Below are 24177 nucleotides of genomic sequence, written 5' to 3' on the forward strand. Positions count from 1 at the left end.
GATCATCATTATCAAAAAATTTATAAATCAGATAAATGAAACAACTACATAAAATTTATAATAGGATTTTACGTCTTTATGTGAAATATATTCGGATCACTTTCGGATTGCACAATAGCCTTGTGGCTAAGTTTGGGCAAATGATTGTGTTTGACTCCGCCTAGCATTATTCGGTAGAGACCGTCTATTTGCCGGGTGGTACTTGCACGAGCCTTGCATTTGACGTGATTCGTCACAACCCGACACGCCCAGTAGGTCGTGCAGCCGATAGTATTGTTCTGGCTGTAGGTAAAATTATCAATCACCAACAGATGCTTTCCACGCTGCGATTCGTACAGTACCAGTGGTTGATCGTACAGGACCAGCGGTTTACCCGGTTTATTACGTCGTCGAGGTGTGTAGGTTTTACCTGCAGTTAACATCGGTTCCGGGGAGGGCGTTTCCGAAACAATAAATTGTATCAACGGATCGAGATCTGAAATAAAAATGGATTCGTATTTTAGACAGAATATAAATGAAGCATTTGATTAGTTTAATTTAAGGTTATTTTAACTAGAAACCAAAGAAATCGAGTATCCGAAGGGGTGCAAAAGAATCCTTCCATCGAAAGGGCTTACATTTTATTGCCAACTATTCTACCATATGGAAAATATTGGGATCGTCTGGGGATGGTACAATCGACTTCTGGCCATGCCTAAGGCTAAGTTTGGGCATGTGGTTGTGTTCGGCGGTTCCCAGTGTGATTCGATACCGACCATCCGGTTGCCGAGTTGTATGGACGCGGGCCCTGCATCTGACCCGTTTTGAATAAGTTCGGCAGGTCCAATAGGTTGTGGCGCCTATAGTGGTCTTTCGGCAATATGTATAATTTTCCAACACCAACATACGTTTCCCACGCTGCGATTCGTACATTACGAGCCGTTGATCATTGAGAACTATATGTTGAAGTTTCTTTTCCCTTTGGCGAGATTTTTTAATTTCACGTTGTCGAGGCCGATTCGAACCAATAGGTAGTACTGAATGGTTGAAATCTGAAAGTGAACAAAACACCGTTAGTAACCGATAAACGTCAACCTTTGGAATCATACAAATAAAAAAAAGAATAAATAAAGCAGCGATTAGCATATCAGTTTTATTCAGGGTCATACTCGAAGGAGTACAGTTCTTCTACGAAAAGTCTGTTTGGTTTGGATCGACTCTTCGGAACGGGAGTGTACGTTTTCTTTACGGGTTCATGGAAATGGATTGGATTAGTGATAACGATTCGGTGTAAACCGTTACTTTTCAACGTAGTTACTGCCCGTGCGTTACATCTTTGATGATTGATCCGTGTCCGACATACCCAATAGGTAGTATTGTTGGCTTTATTGTTCTTGGCGTAGCAGTAGTCTTGAACCCGCAATAAACTGGTACCCCGCTGACCAGGCACTAGGTCTAACTCCTGATCGTCCAATTCTATGATCAGCGGCTTCTTCGTTGGGACAAACTCTAAATCTTCAAAATAGTACGACATATCTGAAATAGATAGAAAACTAAACTAAAATGTCCATCGATACTAAATCACTTACAAACGTCAAGGCCAATAGAATAAAACACTTGATTAATCGAACACGATTGATTCTTTTTTAATTTTGACCAGATCAGGCCCGTGGTTGTGGTTTACATTTCTAACAATAAACAATTTATCTTCCGAATCTGTTATCAAGCGAGCTCTACAGCTTCGACTACGCTGCTTTCCACAGATCCAGTACTTGCGATTCTTCAAATGCTTGGCACACACGTACGAAAAGCCTTCGTACACAATTTTGGGAGCACCCCTTTGACCGGTAACGTACGTGAATGGTGGATTCGAGTGGAACAAAGTTTCTTCCGGAATTGCTTCCATCCAGTAAGATGCATCTGAAAACAGTTAAAATATTAGTTATAAACGCTACGAAACTTATTTATCATTCAAGAGGTTTTTCATTCGAAACTAATTATTCGCAAAATTTTAACACAATGCTTATTTTATTCGTCCTATAACACATTTATGCATATTGTTGGTAGTCAGGCATGTGACAGTGGCCAGGGTTGGTCATCGAAACCTTGTTATCTACCCTGTTGGTCATGACCTTGGCTTTGCAACCGAGGGACCGGAGCTTCGAACAGCGCCAATACGTAGTACGGAAGTTACCCTTATTCCGCACAAACGAATAACCGTCTACAATTAGCTTGGGGGTGCCACGTTGTCCACTTACGAACACCAGTTCCTTGTATTGTCTCGAAGATCCTGCAGAAACAGAGATGATCTTTTGTAAATACTAATTCTGCTTAGATAAAAATTTAGGCAAAGAAAATCTCAATATAGTAAATGAAACAAAATTTCTTTTTCGAGTTTCATGTACAACAGTGCCTACGAACGGCACTCACATTCTTCTTTATTCACTCCGTTCTGGTGGGTGGTTGTGTTCCTGATTCTTCATCACCACGGCCCCGGTGCCATTGTGGGTGATGACACGGGCCCGGCACTTGAGCGAACGGTTCTTGGCACACAGCCAATAGGTGCGGGTGTTTTTGGTGTTGTTGCGACAGAAGCTGTGGCCACCTATGCGCAGCATCGGATGGCCCGACCGTCCAACCGACACCTGCAAACCCATCGGAAATCGCTGCCGGAACTGTTGGTGAAGCGACCAGAGTAGATTCAGCCCTGCAACAGTTTTTCACGGTCGGTTAGTTGAAGAAAAACATGGATGGGTGGGTTGGTGAAAGAATGAGGCATCTTCATTTCAGATTTGAACTGAAAGTTTTTTTTTATTTCAGTAATGTAAGGTTTTAATTCACGATCAAAACACAGCTATTCAGCGGCAATTCATCAAGTTATGAGTAGAAAACGTATCACAGCTTATCTGAAAAGAAAAGAAGACAAGACATCAGACTGGAAGATTTTGAGCATAAGATTTTTGCTTATCGAATCGCCGAATAACGAGAAAATGAACGTGAAAAATCTTATTTCATCAATAACTCCTCCACCATGTCACAAAAACTAGTTCCGTCGCTAACTAGTTTTTATGACATGGTGGAGTCGATGGGGAATTGTTGAAAGATGAAATTCCAGCCGGACTCGTTCCTTAAAACCTGATAGAACTATTTTTATTCCAATTCCCCTGCCGTGGTAGAAGGTTTCTAGGAAAGAGTCGTGCTGGAATTTCATCTTTCAGCCATCCCTCATCGGTTCCCCTATGTTACACATGCTAGTTGTGGATCGTTTTTGAGTAATTGACGAAATAAAATTTTTTCACGTTCTATTTAACTTGAACTGTAAAACGGGCTTTAGGGGGGCCAAAGGAAATCGGAAATATCAAAATTTTTATGTTGATGCCAAATGACTTAAAAATGTATGAAACGTCGAGATCTGGCGTTATCTGAATCGTTTCTGAGGAAGCGAGTAGGCCTTGGTCGAGTGCGTACAATTTTGTCGTTTTTCTGTTTGTTTTGAGATGAAGTTTTGATTTTTAAGACAAATCATAAATTTTTGAATGTGATTAAATTTCTGTTGGCGAAAAAAATATAGGTGGATGGTGTTTGAGAAATGGTGCCTCTGCAGTGACGACCACTTTTGGAACCGGCCACTCGAAAAGGAACACCTCTGAGATTCTAGTTCAAGCCCTCCGAAGCGGTTTCAAGTATCCCAGAAAGACGATGCAGATCTTCGACTGCTGATCCAATCTCCGTTTCATTATGCTTCGGTGAGCCTGTTCGTGTTTACTTATGATTTTTTCGTGAAAAATATTACTTCGTCGATGAGTTATTATTAGATTTCGTCACTTTTTTGGCCTTTTTCGTCTGGATGCGTTTTCATTAGAAGTCTTAAAAGCAACAAAAAGTTTATCTGGCATAGTTCAGGAAATATAAATTATTCCAATTTTTCAATATTAAGGGGCAATAAAAGATTCAATCTGTTTAATTTTCACGAAAATACTGCAAAATACAGTGGACGAGCCTTAGTTCTTTAAAACTCCTCTAAGCCGTTGATTTGTTCCTTTTTCCGTCAGATTTGTGGAGGGATGGCGTACGTCCGGTCTCCACAAAACAAATCATCACATGTGCTGCACTTCTCTTTCTCTTATCGATTACACAGACTTGACCGGCGTCGTTATTGGTTCATATTGAAAAGTGGGATTCTCAAAACTGTACAGTGAGATTGCTTGTTCCCAGCAATCTTTCAATTGGTTCATTGTGCAATGATGATTATCTCGGACCAATCAGGGAGTGCAACCATTATGCCGTTTGACAGGAGGGGCCGTAGGTGGACCATAGTTGATAACAAGCTGAAGCTTATAAAATCGGTTTTTTTCGGAAAACCGACTAAGTCCTTGAAAGAACATTTTGGCCAAAAATTTTTATTTTCGAGACGAAGCCAGATCTTGACGTTTTATACATCTTCAAGTCATTTGGCATCAAAATTAAAACTTCGATTTTTTCTTAATTCCTTTGGTACTCCCTCAGGTGATTTTTGAGAGTCAAAAATCAAGTCCGATCAAGCTAAAATTTTACTCATGTCAGGTTTCTGGACCAATTTACATAATCTATATGGTCAGTTTTCGAAATTAGACATAATCAATTTGGTTGCCAACCTAAGTGTTTATGAAATTTAGTGATTTGGAAGTTTTGAAGCGGCATCTACTCCCCCCACTTTTAAGTTTTTTCGAATGGGTGCCATGTGTAACCAAAGTAACCGAGAACTGTTTACTCAGCCAAATTAGTACTTTGAGGCAGGGTTACTGATAATCGCTTCGTTTGCTTCAAAATTTCTAATCGTTACCGACGCAACCACAGTAACGACGCTGCAGCATTGACTCGCGAACGAATCAAAACATACAACATAAGAACGCCGTCCTAGTGAACCATGTACTATGAATTTTCGTTCTGTTTGTGTTGCCTAGCGTTCCTTGTTGATTTTCTCCTTCCGATTTTCAGTCATTGTTTACTCCAGCAATCATTCGCTTCGCTACTGAATGATTTCTTTGCGAGTTGATTCGGCGCGAGTTGATGACGATTCATGCCCAAAATCAGGCCTTTAAGGAAGAATGCTACAAGGGATCAATTCCTGGGATAAAGACTAAGACCGATATTTAATAAGATAATTAACACACCTTGAGAGGAAAATAAGGCAATTTAGGCATAAATTTGGTTTTTGTTCATCTCTTGCGTTCCAAGAATTAACTCGTTTTCCTTCATGAAGCGTTCGCGGCGAAGCATGATCGTCAGCGAGTCGAGTAGATGTCGAAGAATTCGACGCCGTCTACGCGCAATATTTTCATCAGAATCGAATGATGATTGTTTGGTGGTTACCGATAGTAACTCAGAAAATAACGGATCACTAAAGAGGGGAAGAAAAACAAACTAGGTTTGCGTCGTTCGTTGCTGAAAAGCGTCGTTTCTAAAGAAAACACACTTTCTATGTTGAGGAGTAAACTCGTTGGCGACTAGGATCGGGGTGAAAAACCATTCTGAGCGAAGATCAGCAACCTTGCTTTGAGGGTGCTTTGAGGGCACCCTATTGAAAGTTTTAGGTGACGTTTTATAATTTGGACCGAGACTAACATTTTTAAAAAAGATCAAACAGACCTACCTTCATTCGCCGACATTGGACGTCCATCTTCTGATCAAGCCCGGTACATATCTCGGTGGACAGATTCTATGCAAATTTGCAGTGTTTCAATACTAATGCATTTGTGAAGCTGGATGGTTGTGGCTGTGGGCATTAATCGTCACGTTGCCCCGCTCGGTGACGGCCCTGGCCCGGCACTTGAGTTTACCGAACTTGTCGCAAAGCCAGTACGTTCGACCGGAACCGCCAGCATTCCGCACAAACGTGTACCCATCGAGTATCATCTTTGGCCGACCCCGTTTGCTGGGAATGAACAAGATGTCTTTATTGCTGAGCTTTGATCGCTCCCCTTTAGTTTTCGAAGGACCTCCTATAAATAGAAAGATACGGTGTGTTAGATTGGTTTACTAACGAATGAGCCAACGAATATTGTTAAAGACCCTCTTTCTCCTTAAGATAGTTTATGTCTATTAGCAAATTTGGTTTATTTTTAGATTAAACAGATTTATACAATTAATAGCGACTTCTCTTTCTTTCGTTTTATGAACTTTTAACTGCCTTGTAGTTCAAATCCATCGCATGAGGCCGTTCGTAGAACTCATTCATGTCCGCCTCGACACGAGCCACCTTGGACATGTCGTTGTATTCATTCGGGTGAGTGTGCGTTCTGAAGGTGTACTTGACAACCATACTGTCCCGATGGGTTACAATCTTACACTTGCAACGTTTCGATTTGTACGCCGAACATGACCAGTACGAACGTAGATTGTCGCCCTTGGTGCGGAAGAATGAATTACCCTCGACAACGAGCTTAGGTTTACCTCGCTGGCCCGGCGTAAAGGTCCACTGGGGAAGGTTGATTACCCCGGAGAGACGCATTTTTTTACCTGTAACGAAACAATTTTGAGTTAGAGTTGGATTAAGACTTCAACCAGTTTCGATTTACAAGGAAAAATAGAAACAAAAATACTCATAAGAAATAACCACATTTATTAACATTCTCAACTACTCCGTCGTCCATCGGGACTTCATTTCATCGGGTTTATGGTTGTGGGCTAGATTTTTCAACGTTATATCATAATAGTCGACGGCATCGGTAATAAGGCGGGCCCGGCATCTAAAAGGGACTGCCCGTGCGCAGCCCCAGTAAAGCTTTCCGTTGCGCTTTTTGTTCACTATGAAGGTATAGCCTTGAATCAGCAATTTCACCTTGCCCCGCTGACCAATAACAGTCGATATCTCAAACTCCTGGTTCATTTTGACCAAAATCTGTTCCGGAACGGTTTCCATCCGACACCGAGGATCATCTTTGGAGAAAACATATGTACCCGCAATCAAATCATAGCCAGAATCTACAAAGGAGAAAAGAATGTTAGCAAATAGTTTCCATTTGACCCTAAATTACAAAATCAAAAGTTGAGAAAATTACTAAAATTGGGCTACCTTAAGAAAAAGAATAAAAGCAGCCATATCGCTGAAAAACGCATTGTTCTATATTTATTACGAATTAAAATGAGGACAAAACCTATAAGCTACGATTTTTTTACGAGATCAGCATACTTAGGGACTAGATGACCAGACAAAATACAGATACAGCTTAAGTTTCGTGGGCAGCTTCTAGAACAAACTACGGAACTTCTGGCTCAAATGGGGAAACACTTTGTCGTGGGTGTGCTCGGCCACGACGACCCGCAGCCGCGGTTTGCCGTAGGTTTCCGTCGTCACCACGCGGGCCCGGCACTTGAGACGATAGTAGAGGGTGCACTTCCAGGTGCGAGACCTTTGGCCCGGGAAGGGTCGCTCGTTCGGGGTGTACGTGTTTCCATCGTAGAACAGGTGTTTGGTTCCTCGCTTCGAAAGCACGTAGATGATACTTGCTGTGAGTAGGAAGTAAAAGCAGAAGATGTTAGTGAAGTAAGGAAAGTGGTTAGAGAAAAGGGATAGTTTAAAGAGAAGAACTCTATCGAGAGTAATTGAATCTGGTAAATCCACATTACCTACTAGTCCTGAAATAAAAACTTATTTTGATCACAATGAAAAAAAAACGACCAATTGTTTTCTGCTTTACTCATGCATTTTAATTTTCTTAAAAAAAGTCATCATCATCATCTTCGGGGAACCACAGGGTCGATGACCCGTCCTCCAAAGTGGTTTCCAGGTCTAGTCGGTGCCTCTGCTTGGCTGCACTGTTGCTTCTTTCAGCACCTGTAGACGTCAATACAGCTGAGCTGCCGCCTCCTTCATCCTTAGGACCATGTGTATGAGTAGCGTGGGAAAGTTTTACGTACACTTCACCATTGTGCTTCACAGTAATAGCTTTCGCTTTGCACTTTTTGTTCCTGTAGGCCGAGCAACGCCAATTGACTGTGCCACAGAAACCACCATTGCGAATGAAGCTGAACCCTTTATGAAGTAGTGCTGGTCTACCTCGTTGAGTTGTACCGAATTCAGCTATGTCCATGTCCGCGATCAATTTGTTGGAATCTAAAATGAAACATTGAAAAAGGTATGTTAATACAATAAATTTACAAACAAGCCGCCTTGTTCCTCAAAAGTGCTACAGCATGGCAATAAATCTACTCAATTGTGATTAAATCGTTTTTTTTTTATTCTCAGATGTAACCTAAATCGAGGATTTCATCACAACCCCAAAGGATCAAATCAGGGCACGCCCATAAACGGTTTTCGACGTTTCTTGCGAGTCCCCCTAGATTCCATTTCGCGCAAATGGGTGTGTTCCGGGTTGGAAACTTTGACGTAGTCAGCTCCGTTGATGGTTTTGGTCAGAGCGCGAGCCTTGCATTTGAGCCGCTGGTAAAAACGACACTTCCAGTTGACCCTCACTCCACCATCGTTCGTTTTGTTCTTGCTAAAGTAGAATCCATCGTACACCAGGCACTGGGTTCCGCGGGACGTGAACTCATAGTATGCCCGCTCTGTGAAACCGCTCTTGTCTTCTGGAATGAATTTAGAATGAAGATTCATAAGCAATGGTGATTTTGATCAACGCAATGGTTAATGGACAAAAACAGACAAAAAACAGATAAATAACAATAATCCGAACGTCAGCAGTATATTTTCTATTAAATATTTTATGTCGTCTTAACACTAGCATGTGGGGGATGTGTATGTATGGAACAGGTTATCCGCACATACTGGTTACCACCGATCTCTTTCGTCACCGCCCTTGCCTTACACCGGTGCTTCACGTGCCAGGAACACTTCCAATTGGTAGTGTTATGTTTTTGCTTCTCGCGCATAAAGGAATATCCATCTTGTATCAACATTTTGTGACCCCTCCTGGTAAAGCCAAAGTAAGCTTCGGAATACGTTTCTAAAATGTAAAAAAACAACTATTAGACCATACGCGTTAAAAATTTAACCTGTGTTTTAATAAGCCTTAAAAACTATTCGAATAAAACGCTCAACATTTGAAAGCCATTTGAACTTTATTTTTTCCAATCAGCTGGATTATCAAACTCCATCCGATACTCGCTACGATCATGGGTATGTACGGGATTGGTGATCTTGACCATCTGCCTACCGTTGATGTACTTGGTGGTGGCTCGAGCCCGGCACTTCATACGGCGAAACAACGAACACTTCCAGCTGCAGGTCGAGGCCGACGAACGGTCCTTGATGTAACCATAGCCGTCGTACTGCAGCATCGTGTATCCGCGCTGGGTATGACCGAAGGATGCCACTCGATAGGTTGAGCTCTTTTTTTTCGGCTTTTGTTCTGTAAGCAAAATATTAGGAATTTGTTGGAGTGAAAATTTGTTTTCCTTGAACTTAGTTAATTGAGATAATAAATTGGGCATAAATTCATACTATCTATCTATTTTTTTGACATTCAGCTTGCAACATTGTGAATTTGTCGGGAAAAAAAAGTCGAAAAATCAGTAAGAAAGACATTTTTCTGTTTGAATAAGAACGTTTACCCTCAAATTACAAATTGATTTCGGAAGAGTGTTAAGGAAGTAATACTCTGCTGGTTGCAGAGAGAACATTTTTCTCACTTGAAGGCCGCACGGGAGCGGAATAATTTCAAAATTTACCATCATAGCGAACTTTCTATCATATCCGAATTAAACTGACTTCAGACGACATTTTATACGATCTTTTCACTATACAATTGGAATTGCGATTCGCAACACCATTGTAAACGACTTAAGTTATCATTTCTGTTACGATTTCATGTTTGCTGGGTAGTTCCAACCTCTAAACGAATTTTAAAGATGGTTTAACTGCCAGTAAAGGGGTTCTTCCTCGCGGCTTGTGACGTGAGATGACTAAAAAAATCGCTTTTTTTAGACTGTAACAGCCATTTAAGGCGAAAAACTTTGGATCAGTTTTGAGAGCCCATCCGAAGCAGAGAAGCAAATCGTGCAAAACTTATAATGATAACTGACTTGTTTAACACTAAGCGATAAATATGAGAACGCGATGAGTTCTCATCCGTTTCCAATGACGATCAAGATAACTCACTTAAAATTATTTTCTCTCAGTCAGTTTTAGCTCTGAGAATATTGTCCGACCAAACAAGAAGTGAGCAAGGGAACAAACGCACAGAGAGTCCTTTTCATCAATTTGCGCTCTTAGCTTCTTAGTGAGAAATTTTCTCTTGTCCGTGAGCAATATTGAAATTGATAAGTTCTGCTCTAGTGTACTTGCGGATGAAAATCTCTCTCACGGGTGTTTTGATCGTCAAATTCTCTCGTAAGATAACGATTTTTCGATTCCCTGATCCGAAGTGACTTTTCTCGAATTGAGCCTTATACTCGAATCAGAGGATGGCATCTTTCACACACGTCACGTGCCGCAGTTTAAATTCATTGTTTCAAGCGGCACCTCCTGAGTTGTCTCAGTTGTTCGATTCCTGTAAGTGCTTCGAAACGTTTCGAGTAAGAAATCTAAAGACATGCGTGAGCTGAGTAGACGAATTTAAGTAGAATGATCTAGTGCATTATAAGTTGCTCTCGACCGACACACGACGGACAAATGGTGACAACCCTCGAGCTTTGTGATAAGAGGTCGGACCTCGAATTGCTAAGAGGATAGGTTTGTCTGTGAACCTCAACTCATTACGAGGAGAGGTGAAATATCGAGTCATAAGAGGAGACATCAGGTATTGCGTCGAGTAGAGGAGAAGTATGTGTGCGGTAACCTCGAGCCATAAAGAAGAGAGGTCGATTCTTGAGTCCTTTAAGGAAATATCAGGCCTCGAGTCGTATAGAAGAGAGGTATTGCTGAAGTTCGTTTCGTTAATGAGTATGCCCGTTTTCTATACCAAATGGGTCACAACGTTATTATTGGCCTTTGATCTACGCCACTCGATTCCAGAAGTCGCTTAAGGTGAGGAAAGATACTTCGGATAAACTTTGGTAATGAACCTTTGTCACTTCACTAACATCGACTATTAGAATAAGATGACTAGAGTCCCGTGACGGTAATATGACTCGCCTATCGTCACGCCACGCGCGGGGCAGAGGAAGGGCCATTGTACCGCCTAGAGTTTGAATGTCATGAGATACATATATGTTTTTTTTATATTAGAACATCCACGGATTTCCCGATCTCTACTCACACTGTATAAAAAGTAGGTCTATCGGTCGATGTCATCGCAATTTTTCGTCTTTTTTATTATCTACTGGCCAAGGTGAGTTAAAAGTTTGGGTTCGATCCTCCAATGACGGCCGAGACTCCGTGTGCCGTTCGATACTCGCGCACGTCGTGACAGTGATCGTCGTTGGTGAGCCGCACATAGACCGTCCCTCCAATGTCCTTAGTGATGGCTCGGGCCCGGCATTTGCGTCGCTTGAACAGGGCACAGCGCCAGTTGGTCGAGTCGGCAAACTCTCGATCGCGCACATACTCGAATCCATTGTACAGCAGCTTACGGGCTCCGCGTTGGGATCGTCCAAATTTTGCCACCTCTAGCATCATCTCCCGATGTGCGGGTGCCGACGTTCGCGCTATCGTGAAGTCCCCGTTTTTATTGTTGAGAAAAATAACTAAAATGAAAAAAAAGACTGTTAGTATGAAAGTTTTTTTAACTGTTGATGAAAATACGAAGATTAGATCAGAACAGTTTTCTCTTAATTATACTATTTTTTTATTATCAACAATTTATTCAAGAGAAGCTCATTATTTGAATCATTTGAGTGCTTTGAGCTTTTTCGTGTTTGAACAACTTTTCCGGGCTATGAGAATGTGCGCTGCCGGCCAGCCGGATCGGGTATTCGTTCGTATTCTTGGATGTCACACAGGTTGCCCGACAACCGTACTTCACGTATCGGGAACACCGCCAGAACACGTTTTTGGTGCTTTGGCGGTTCTCGACGTATTTGTAGCCATCGTGTATCAACATCAGCCGCCCTCGTTGCGTTTTGGTGAATTGGATCATCGGTGTATTTTCCAGCGCCTCAATGATCGCCATGCACGTTTGGTCCGCTTTTATTGAAAAATAGAATAGAATAAAAGGAAGGAGTGTCTGAGATAAATACGTTCTGCCATTAAAATAGTTGTGCTCGTGTATGGAGTAAACAGATCTGAGTAAGTATTAGATTCTTCCTAAATTTATTGACGTCTTAATTTAATTCCACTTTAGATATTGTGAGCTTGGAAATGTGCTTGCTTCTGGGAGATTGGTACTCCTCTGAGGGATTAAGAATGATCTCGGACAGGCGGTTGTAATCGGCTCGTTTGAAAACTCCTGGGCGGTGATTATGCGGCGTCGAATGATTGATCTCGCCGTTAAGCGTATGTAACCTGCCGTGGCATCTGATCTTGGTGGTATAGTAAACACAGCGCCAATACTCCTTCTGCTTCACGGTTTTTTCTTTCACGTAGAAGAAGCCATCGCAAGAAAGTTGTAATCGACCCTTCTGACTGCTTCGGTAGGTCAGTACTTTCCCGGAGCTCACTATCACTTTGTATTCTAAAAAGAAAGAACAAATGTCAGAACGATAGAACACATTTTTTAAAAGATCTTATCGAAGATTCAAAAAATAAAATCAATCAATACACGGTTATTCGCATTCTACTGTTTATTCATTAATATACTCCTATAACAAATCCCCCTCCGGTATGACCGAGAACACGTCCTGCGTTAGGAATGCGACCTTGTTTCGCTTCAGGGGTGCGTGAATGTGTTTATCTCGGTGTATGACGAAACGTTCCGGGTTTTTGTATTGGAATATTCGGGCAGGGCACTTGAGCTTGCTTGTAGCCATGGACGAACATCGCCACACCACCCGTTTGTGGTTTTCAGACATAAATAGATACTTGACACCGTCAATGATAATAGCCGGCCTGCCTCGGGCAGATTTCGTGAAGTAGATTTCTGAAAACAAAAATACTTCCGTTAGTTCATCGATATTGGGATGAATTATTCTTAGCCTGATATAACTTAAATGAAAAACTGAACCACCAAATAACTTTTGGTTGATCTAAGGTGTTTATTATTATCTGTTTATGATCTTTTAAAGCCTAGATTTGAACTCCTACACCCTGTTGGCGCGATCCGTGGTGGAATTTCATGGTTATGCTCGTACTTCACCGTTATGTGAGCACTTTCATCGTTGATTATGGCCGTACATGGACATTTGCATTTGTAGTACTGGTGGCACTTCCAATAATGTTTCCCATTTCGTTGGCGATTGCGAAAAAATGTCACTCCATTCACGGTTAAAAGGTGCGTACTTCGCTGTGACATCTTGAAGGCAAAGTGTGGGTACTGGTTGACGGTACCTAGAAGACAGATAAAGAATTTCAGAATATTTTCTTACTCTTTTCTTACTATAACTAAATGAAAGTAAATAGTGATATGAAGCTCGCTTATGAATGAATTTCGTTTTATTCTTATCATCAATTAAGGCTTATCAATCTGATGGTTTTATTTTAAAAAGCATATGAATTAACAATTTGTGATGTCATTTAAAATGGAATCACATTCCTTCGCACATTAGACTTTGCTCCAGCTGCGTCAACTCGGCCACCGAAAGTTGATCCATAAATTCAGCCGGCCGATTTTTGTAATAATCTGATGAGCAATCGTCCTCGTGGTGCATCAAGATTTTGATCTGACCTCCCTTCAGCTCCTGGAACAAAACCTGACCCGGGCAGCTGTACTCGATGCAGTTGTAATAACTGCGATAAGCCCGACCTAGCGTTTTGCGATAGATTTTGTTACGCAACTTCAACAACTGCTGCTTGGTGCTGACGGCAATGAAAATGGCTGGAAAGGAAACAATTGAATTAAATGAGAAATTTTATCTTTCGAAATTTTATTTTTTAATATAGGTTCGATATAGTCAAAGCCTTCACAAAAAAACAAAAACTTAACATTTTAATTTGATTTTATTCGTGCTTCCTAAACTTTGCGAACGTATTAGCATTTTTCAGCTTCCGTTTCCGATTAACACCCATGCCGTACACGAGCCGACGCATGGGCAGATGGTTGTGGTTCGGGTTCTTGACCCGCAGCTGGCTGCAGTCCGTTGTCACGAGCGTTGCCTTGCACTTCAGTCGGGCCGCGTACGCACAGCGCCAGTAGATCTGCGCCCCGGAAGCCGTGTTCTTGTGGAACACAAAGTTATTGTGGATCAGCAGCCTGGTGCCGACCGAGGAGTACTCGAAGTAGAAGTCATAGGTCGAATCTGCGGAAAGCACATGAAGTACAGATGGAAAACAGCTTTATTCAGTAAGTATCTTTCCTCCTTTGTCGTTAAGATTGATTTTAAGAAATAAATTATCAAATTGATAAAATTCCTGTACAATAATTTTTTTTTTCATTTATTTCTGGCTTTGAATTTGACACAATCGGTTGCGAATAAAGCCTAGCACGAGAGCCTCCGAAATTTCTATTTTCTGTTTCTTGAAAACGTTGACCACGTGCACTGTAAATAAAGAGAGGAAACGAGAAAAAATTGTTCAAATTATCTCTCTCATTGGAATTCTGGGTGTCTTATAACAGGGACATCTATAATTATCATTCAAGGATAAAAGCATGAAAAAAGAAAAAAAGACGTCGCCTTCGGTGAAAAGTTAATCTTTCTTGAAAACGAGAAAATACAACTCACCAATAATCGACTCTAACATTTTAGAGTCGAGCGGTCTCAGATGACCGGTGTTGTTGCTGGTCGCTGCCGCTCCTGCTCCTGTTGGTCCTTCCACACAGGACTTCTTCATGGTTTCCCGCCCGAAAACAATTTCCACCAGCCTTGCTGTGTACAGTGCCGGCTTTGTGGTATAGATACGAATCAAATCCTTGGTCGTCACGAATACGGTGCTACCGCTATGCAGAGGAACCTTATCCAGAGAGGTGGGTGGCTGGACTGGGGTTGACTTTGAAGCCGGTCCCGATCGCTGCTTTTTTTGGTTGATTGGCTTCGGTGGAGTTCTGTTCTGTTGCCGGGGTTGTTGAAGACATTTTTGTGGTGGGTGCATTTGAACGGATGATAAAATTTGTACTTTTTTAACACTTCCCGAATTCGAGTTGGAACCTGGAAAGAGAATGAAGACAGTATCAGTTCCAGTTGTCCAATAAATCCGATGAAGAGAATATAGATCAGAGAATCATAGAACTACAAAATTGTTTAAAATGGTTTATTAATCTACAGATTGTAATCGGACTCAATAATCGCGTGCTAAAGTCTTTTTTTATTGATAAAGCTAGAATCTTCCGTTACACATGATACGACATATTCCGTGCCATCGACATCCACTGTTTTCGATTCCTCCATGCCGCTACTGGTGGGAGGCAGCAATGGAACCGGTGACATATTCGACTGTGGCAGGTTTCTTCTTTGCTACTCGTCGCTTTCGTTTGACGATATCCGAGTGGGTGTGATATTTGTTCAGTGGAGTGATAATATTGTCGATAGTGTAGACACGTGCTCGACACTTTTGATTCCACCATTGATTACATCGCCATATTTTCTTCGGATGGGCCATCGATGTTACGACTAGCTTCTCAAACACAAACGGTTGACCAAGGTAGAGCAGTTGTTCCTTGCCACGCATCGTTGTGGTAAAGATTGCAATACATTCCGGGCCGGGTTCGTTTCCGTACTCTAAATTTTTTTCAAACGAAAAAGTTGAACAAACTGTTAGAAGTGGTCCTACAGAGTACCTTTAGGATTAATTTATTGTAGACTCAATAAAAAAAGAAGTGTTTTAAGCTATGCGGTTTTTTTTATTCTTCTTCGAAATGGGGGTTCAATACACGGGATCGTGATTATGGCCATGCTTGCCCAGCTTGAGTTCGTTCGTTGCAGTTTTCTGGATCACCCTCGCTTGACAGCGACCAGCCGCATTACGATTGCAAACCCAGTTTATCGATGTCTTGAATGTGGCTTCTTTGCGATAGACATAGTTGAAGAGGACCAACGATTTTCCACCCTTCTGATTCGGTATCACATCGAAGGGTTGGTTTGCCAACCAAACCCCGGTGGATAGGGACCCAAATGTTTCTGAAATTAAATGGTTTTGTTAGCTCAAGTCCTTCTTATCATTGAAGTCTAATCCAACTGCTAATAAAATGTTAATAAATAAAAAAAGTAATCTAATAATCTACGGCGAAAAAAAAATAAAAAAAGCCAAAGTTTCGTTAATCCATCAAATATTCCGGGTTTATTTCATATTGCTTCATGGGATCATCGCTTTCATACTGAACCATGGGAGGGTGATTGTGACCCTTTTTGCTCAGTTTGATACCGCCCTCTTTGTTGGTGGTACAGCGAGCCGCGCACGTATCCGCATATCCACCGTATGGCGAGGAGTCCGTAGACCCGATGAATCGATTGTAGTGCGGATTCGCACAAACCCAATTAACCGTGTGTGCGAAGTCGGCTTTCCGTCGGTACAGATAGCCCCGGTAGCACAGGTTGAGTCCTCCCTTCCGATTGCCAATAAGTTCATACTTGCATCCATAGATGAATTTCTTACTACAACTACCTCCATCAATAGAACCTGAAAAAGAACGGAATTTCATAGTTAGTTTTGCTACACATTGTTTGTCTATCGCAACTGAAGTATTCAAGAAATACTTCGTTGAGTACTTCAGTTGTATCGTCCCCTAAATGTGCCTTTCCAAATAATCGCAAGAATGCAGTTTCAAAATCACAGATCTTTATTTGGCCAAACAACACATTTCCCTTCATTGATCAACACCGTATCGTGGTTGTGGCGGCGTTTGCTAAACTTGATCATCCGATTGCCCTGGGTAACGCACCGGGCCGGACATCGTACGGCTGGATTACTGTTCTTGTTGCACACCCAATTGACGGTGGTGTTGTAACGACGCTCGGTAGTGAACAGAAATCCGTGAAACTTCAGGCTGAAACCACCGCGCCGATTTTCGATAAACTCCAGCGGTATCTGGTACCAGACTCCGGCAAGTAGTCCGAGGGGAGCTACCGGATAACTCGTCGCACCTGAAACGGATGAACGAAAACGTAATTTAACATCGACCTTTCGTAACTTGAAGTATCTACAGAAAAACGAAATTATTCAGATTACAAATTTGAATTAACATAAATAAAAAAAACCGTTGAGGCAATAATAACTATCAGAAAGAGTAAGCTTACCAATACAAGTGTTTCTCTGCCAACCACTACACCTACTGGATACTGTAAAGGAAATTTCTTAAAAGAACATCCACTGTACATACTTATTTCATTGAGATTTCTCTTTCAAAAATTGTTAACATACTGTTTTTTCTTAAATATTAGTATTTATAATCAACATCGTCCATATCCAGCACCCCGTGATTGTGTAGCTTAACACCGAACCGAATCTTGCTGTTCCCCTCGGTGGACACCCGGGCTTTGCAGGCCAGCTGGGAGTTGTTGCTCTTGTTGCAAACCCAGTTGATAGTACGGTCGTAGCGTTTTTTCTGGATGTAGATGTACCCCCGGAAGTGCAAATTCATCGTTCCTCTCCGGTTCATAACGTACGTCAGGGGAAACGAGTACCACACCTTCGGAACCGGCAGCCGATCGCCTAGCGGAGGCGGACAGAAAGGAATGGCCGTACCTGTAAAAAATGAATGCCGATTCATTAGGTTGTACACCTCTTAAATAATGTTACTTTTATGAAGGGAAAGAAAAAAAACTTTTAACATTTTGATCAATCTTTTATTGCAGATGGCCTTTCACTTATTTCATCATTGTGATCTTCCGGTTCCGTTGAGTCAACTTTACAGTGCGGCTGTCGCATACGTATTATAACATGATTCTCCTCGACCATGCTTTGGGCTTTCACGCTTTCCAGCACTGTTCGGCCCCAATTGATCTTCTGTGATTCCGGCCCGTGGGTGTGGTTTTCTATACGAATAGGATGCTGACCTGGTTTAGTGATCAGCCGACTGCGACACTTGTATTTGGTACACCTGTGTAGACGACAAGAGGGTAGGAAAGATGTGATCTATATTTTTTTTCAAATGATTTCAAAAGAATCTCACCTAATGCAGCGCCAATAGTTGCCTCGATTCTTTCGGTAAAGGTAGTTGTCCACGACAAGTAACGGATGACCTCGCTGACTGTAGATGTACTCCACGTTTCCAAACTCTGCGAGAAATAAAAAGAAATTAAAAAAAAATCAGTTTCCTATGCTTCCAGAAAGAAATTTCGCATAAATAATGCTGATAAAAAAGAAAACTTTTCAATCTATTGCTGATTCGCATATATTTGTTCATCAAACTTAACTATGTGGTTTTCACTGGCACAGGTTGGTGATTATGCACCCGATAACGAACTATCTGATCTCCGGGAACGGCCGTGATCAGCCTACCAGGGCAGCGATCGACCATACAGCGCCAGTAGATTTTGGCGCTCGGTCCTTTGGTTATTTCTTGGCGGAAACGATATCCACAGAACAGCAACAAAGGTCTACCACGTTGACTGCGTGCATAGGCTACGGGTTCCTGTGATAGCGTCGAATTAAGGATATCCGCCTCCAGATAGACCTGCTTTCCCGCCACCAACGGTTTAATTTCTGAAATGAAATTTGTATTGAAGAATAAAATTACTCGCTGCTTGGGGTTTTGACTAGATCCCAAACATGTTACAAGTTGTAAAAAGAAATTTGTTTTAAAAAAGTAATAAATTTTATTAGACCATCTCTGTTCCTATACCAACAAACAATAATCACAGCATCGGAGGATCATGGGTATGCACGTGATACTTGACAATGATACCGGCCACGGTAGTGGCCCTACCCGGACACTTGGCAAACGAGGCACACCGCCAATAACCTTTCTCCTTACATCCACCATTCCGACGAAATTTGTAGCCCCGGAATATTAGCAACGGATGACCTCGTCGGCTTCGTATGTACTGAACTGCTTCAGGGTACAATTGATCCCGTAGATCATCGCTGTAGAACACACTCGATGAACTGCTCAGAGGGGTGGTGGTCTCAGACGTCGTTATGTACACTACGAAAAAGGAGAATAAAAGAAATTTAGCATATCGCTTCAATTTTTTTCGATGTATCATTTGTTCGAAGATCTCGGGATTACGGACGGAAAGATGTAGTTCATTACAATTCACTTTTCTTTTCTTTATTTCCGCTTAACTAGAAGCCCTTCTTTATTATGAACCATCGTTTGCTTGCACCACTCATCAAGATCTATCTCATTAAGATCCGTTTGTTCCAAGATGGAGGTGCTGATGCGTCGTTCGTCGTTCGCATGGCAATGGCTTGTGTTTTTGATAATCGTATTACCCTGGCAGATCACTCGCCCGTTGCATTTGGAACTTTTGTAGCGTATACATAGCCAGTAGGATCGGGTCTTCCGAACCCGTTCGCAACGGTAGATGAAATTTCCGAGGGTCAACAGAGGTGCTCCCCGTTGACTTCTAATGAAGGTACGATACTCATTGAAATAAACATCTGAAATGGAACCAAAGCAATTAAGTAAGTCAGATTAGTATTTTCTTGCGCAATTGTCCTACTAGATGTAGCAATAAAACACAGATTTTTGTCGATTGCTTTTACAACATCAATAAATTTATTGCGAGCGATTCAGAGGTAAAAAATTACGAATTATTTGATATTGCCTTTTACAGTTCAACTGAAAGACTGTATTCTCCCAATTTTGGAAGCACGTCGATTTTGATGAGTCCAGCGAACTCCTGTGAGCTTGTATCCATCAGTGGTGAAGTGGACAGGTACGTGGAATCGCAGAACTCAGACGTAGGATCTCCCAGGATGGGCGAATGTTGTCGATGATGGTTGGTCCTATCAAAGTCTAGAGCTAGATCGTCGTCATCGGCCAGGTGATTACGACGGGAAATTTTCGCAATTTTTTCGGTATGCGGCGGGTGATTGTGTAGCGTACCAGTCAGGGCACTCAATCTACCGTTGATGATTACACATCGAGCACGACAGCGTTCTTCCTTGATTTTACGTGAATAGTTGTGACAGCGCCAGTACATTTTATTACCCCGGGTGCTGTGGCAATTGTACAGGAAGTCGTTCAGAACCAAGCACGGTGTCGACCAGGGACTTTTGATAAATTTCAGCTCCTGTGAAAAAAGATCTTGAAAAACAGAAAGAAAAAGAGAAAACATCGCCATTGAACTCGATTAGACCACAGAATATTTTATAAAATCTAAATTAAGTGTATCGTTAATCATTAAACTCTCAAAACAAAGTTTCATTCATATGTGAAGGGAATATTTACAGACTTAAAATATTTTTAATATGACGATTGGATTTCACAGCAGGAAGGACAATCACTATAATTGCGATGCATTTTATTTTAACAATGTCTATCTCTCTCTCTCTCTCTCTTTATTTTGCTAGGGATCATGAATACTGTAGTCTTCGAATAAATGCTTCCCATCGAGTCTGGAACTAGCCACAGGATGATTGTGGTTGCCGCAAAATTTCACCATACTATTATCACGAGTCGTGCATCGTACTCGACATTTGTCTCCCACATAGCTCTTCGAGGCTGTACAACGCCAGTAAGTCGTATTCGTGGCTTTGACGCGCTTGTTGGTGAAGAAAACGTAATCATCGTAGACGAGTAACTTTCTGCCCCAACCACTTCGTACGAACATCAGTCTTTTGGGTGGTGTTAAGCGATCTGAAATGAGGTACACAAGAAACGACCTCCCTTTACTAAAGCACTATGCACCATATGTACACAAACACTTCAAGAAAAAGACATCACATTCCACCAAGGTTTTAACGATATATTTGAAGTAAGCCTTCTTCGTCGCCTACAGTCGCTGCGTTTTCATGATCGTGTTCTCCCCGGACCCGTTTGATCTGTCGATCGTCGGTAGTTATCCTCGAGGGGCAACTTTTGAGCTTAGACCGCCGGTGGACACATTCCCAGTACCCGAGCGGACCACGTTGCCGGTTCAACGTGTACGAGAAACCCTTATACAACAGCAACTGTTTGCCCTTGCGACTTCGAATGAACTGGACATCAGTCGGGTGAAACGTATCGTCGTAACCTTCGGTTTCTACAACGAAACATAATAGAAGTACTTTTTAAAATTATCACTATATTCGGGTGCTCAAATAATTGAACATCAACTAATAAACTGTACGACAAAATCATTTTATTCTGTTTGATTCCATGTTTTATTTACAATTATCGCATTCCAGTTCACAATGAAGAAAATGTACGATAAGTCATATGACCCGCTGTCATAGCGGACGTCACCTTCGCCGAATCAGGATCATGATTATGGTCGACTAGAGAGGAAAAATAGAACAGAAGAAAAAGAATAATTGGTAGGCATTTTTGAAGCCTGTTACGTCCAAAAGATTAAATACCATTTGAATTGGATATAAAGAGCGAATCGCCGATGCTTTTGACCCGTCCACGACATTTGTCTGTCCGGTTGTGAACACATTCCCAGTAGAGGATATCCTTGTTGCGCCCCGAACGCCTCAAATTCGACCGATATACATAGTTATTGTGCACGAGATGGATCCCGCCCTTGCGACTTGTCAAAAAAGTGTAAACCCGATCGCCGGTCGCCACACATTCTCCATCATTCTGCACTTTCTTCGCGATAACGTACAGGTCTGCAAGAAACAACATAGACAACAATCATCACCCAACATATCCTCAGCCGATCGATAATAGCCAAAAACCAAAGGAAAACAAAACAAATTTAGATTTTCCATTTCACAGCATTTTATTCACTCATCTATAATTCGTTTAAGAACCAACCCTTCAACATTGATTAGGAGCGGATGGACCAGCCTCGGATCCTTCGGGGACATTGGAATCGCGTACCACAACCTGATAGTTACTGCCATCATCGATCACATCAAACTTTTGCGACGACGAAATCGGATCCTTCGAAAAAATGTCCAAATACTCTTCCAAATCTTCCGGGTAGTCGTAGAGCAACTTGTTTTTGATTTTACTCTCGTGATTCTCGTGGAAATGCTGCCGTTTGGCCCGGATCAGTTTATTGAATTTGGTAACGCATATCGCCTTGCAGCGCAGCTTCGATACTTCGATACAGCGCCACGTGGTCGTTCCGTTTTGCTGGGTTAGCTTCCGGTTGTACAGGTATCCTCTGTACACGAGCTGGGCGTTCTTTTTCTGACTGCGTATGAACTTGATCGATTCAACAGCAATCGATCCTGCATGAGCGTTCGGCCTTTTCACTGGCAAAGGACCGTCGCTGGACGGTTGTCCGAGATTTCCATCGGTTCCTAAAGAAGGATGCAAAATATTGAAGTATCGATGATCTCGTGGACGTTTGTTTCTATCAAGGCAATATATTTTTCTCAACAACAAAAAAAGTAAAACAAGTTTAATTGTTCTTTTCAAAAAAAAATCTTTATTTTTTTTATGCAGGTACTTGTATCATTACATGATTAACACATTCTACTAACTTATAATAAAATATAGGTACCTAATGATATGTATTTAAACTCACAAATTTGTTGCTATATTTTTTCCTGATAAAAGAAGAGAGTCATGTGAAACCACATCCCCGGGTTGCAAAGATTCCTAACCCCCTACACCCTCTCCCCTAATGTTCACGTGGACATGTTGGATTTTTTTTTTCTAAATCTAATATTGCAGTTAGAAAACACATCTGGTTGAAATTTTGGGCTTCTGCACTTTTGATAGTTTTATTTAACAAAAGAAGAGGCATTCCTGATCATCATTTTTCTAACGGACTCAACGTTGGTATTTAGAACTTATTTGAAGAGAATTTTTCCCTGGGACTAGATTCCTCACCTAAATTTCTTAACCGGATGTACAAGTTCTGATTTTAACATAGTTCTAATATTCTAGAAATATATGTTTTCTCGATCGACACTCAATCATTGATGTTGTATAACTTGATAATTTCAAAGTATTTATTATTTTATTTCAGCCATCACCATATCAATAACACTAGAAAATTTTCATAATGCAAAAATGCGTCTATATGCGCCTATTAAGAAGAATACTGACGTTGAACGATCCCTTATTGGCAGTCTTCTTTTACAAATCAAAATTTGACAATGTAGTGTGGGATTCCATCTGCTTTTTTAAGTGACCAAGAAGGAATTTCTGTTGAACGAACGTGTGCATTTTAACCTACCTTACGAGTCAATAAATGACCAAAAGTTTCGATTCAAGTCATCGTCTCTTTCTTTAGAAAAATATGTAATACTTATAATGGACAAATCACAGAATTCTGGCAGATTCGTTGGCATCGTTGGAATTGTTGAAAACCAAATTTATTTAAAAACTATTATTTCAATTATCTTTCGTGATGTCTTTAATTATAGGTATTAAAATACATTATAAAAATCAATTAAGAAATGAACATGCAATCTACAAATATCTGTATTGTACAAGAAAAATAATGCGAAGGAACAAATTTGTTCATGATTTCGTTAATTCGAAGTGTAACACAAAATTACAATAAAAATGAAATACTTTCTGCAAAAATTGATTCCCATCAATACAAATTTTTTTTTTATATTTAATGTAGACTAACTTACGAAATTCACATTCTATTTCTATTTTATGAATTTTCGTTAATTTTGAAAAATGTGAATTTAAATCTGGAAAAACTTCACCGCTCCCAAGGAATATTTAAAGAAGGTAGTGCCAAGGCAGCCCTGCTCTAGTATTGGTACAGGCTGATACGTCACAATCACGAAAAATCTGTCAATTTACCTACTAGGAAACTTTTCTTTTTCGATGATAATTCGAAGAATCTGCTGGAAATTTTCCACATTGAAAACATGCTATTGTAGGAGGATTTTTGCTCTTCAAGATGGGTACAAAAAAAGTTGCATTTTTTAATAATTTTTCTAATCAATAGACGATCGAAGTTCGAAAAAAATGTGGATTTTCACCACTGAAATTTGCAAAACTTAAAAATTAGTTCAAAGTCTTCCATGAAAGACTTCAAGTTAGTGCAGTTAAAACTCCTCATTACAATAAAGTGATTAAAACACAATTTTTTATACAAAAACACAATCTTTTAATGGCATTTTAGTAAACACAGTTAACAGTCATTAATTGATGTTAAGGGGGGGGTAGGGTCTAACACTTTCAAAAATCGATTTTTTTATTTTTTTTATTTTCTTATTGT

At 41.0% G+C, this 24177-nt stretch overlaps 1 protein-coding gene across 50 annotated transcripts in view; it reads right to left on the reverse strand.

Moving 5' to 3' along the window:
* LOC129746062 (modifier of mdg4-like) overlaps nucleotides 1-24177 on the reverse strand; it is a 96902-nt gene that overhangs the window by 26931 nt on the left and 45794 nt on the right. The window contains exons 5-6 of one of the 50 annotated variants that reach the window (XM_055739515.1): nucleotides 14674-15096; nucleotides 14372-14490 (exon numbers count right to left, since the gene is read on the reverse strand). The exons of 21 other annotated variants lie outside the window; for them this stretch is intronic. In XM_055739515.1, the coding sequence (XP_055595490.1) occupies nucleotides 14387-14490; nucleotides 14674-15096 (527 nt within the window). In that variant the 3' untranslated portion in view covers nucleotides 14372-14386. Of the gene's footprint in view, nucleotides 1-49; nucleotides 476-615; nucleotides 1032-1117; nucleotides 1516-1585; nucleotides 1900-2012; nucleotides 2270-5665; nucleotides 5961-6115; nucleotides 6478-7186; nucleotides 7468-7661; nucleotides 8075-8236; nucleotides 8548-8667; nucleotides 8925-11223; nucleotides 11605-11708; nucleotides 12044-12165; nucleotides 12531-12621; nucleotides 12936-13049; nucleotides 13343-13936; nucleotides 14251-14371; nucleotides 14491-14673; nucleotides 15097-15325; nucleotides 15667-15796; nucleotides 16066-16197; nucleotides 16565-17306; nucleotides 17630-17708; nucleotides 17985-18056; nucleotides 18163-18726; nucleotides 19032-19142; nucleotides 19490-19644; nucleotides 20139-20776; nucleotides 21076-21206; nucleotides 21311-21391; nucleotides 21647-21740; nucleotides 22289-24177 lie in introns of those variants that run through there. 28 more of the 50 variants (XM_055739600.1, XM_055739655.1, XM_055739562.1 and 25 more) reach the window with 28 other exon arrangements.

The sequence above is a fragment of the Uranotaenia lowii genome, chromosome 1 (assembly GCF_029784155.1).
Source record: "Uranotaenia lowii strain MFRU-FL chromosome 1, ASM2978415v1, whole genome shotgun sequence".
Classification (NCBI taxonomy): domain Eukaryota; kingdom Metazoa; phylum Arthropoda; class Insecta; order Diptera; family Culicidae; genus Uranotaenia; species Uranotaenia lowii.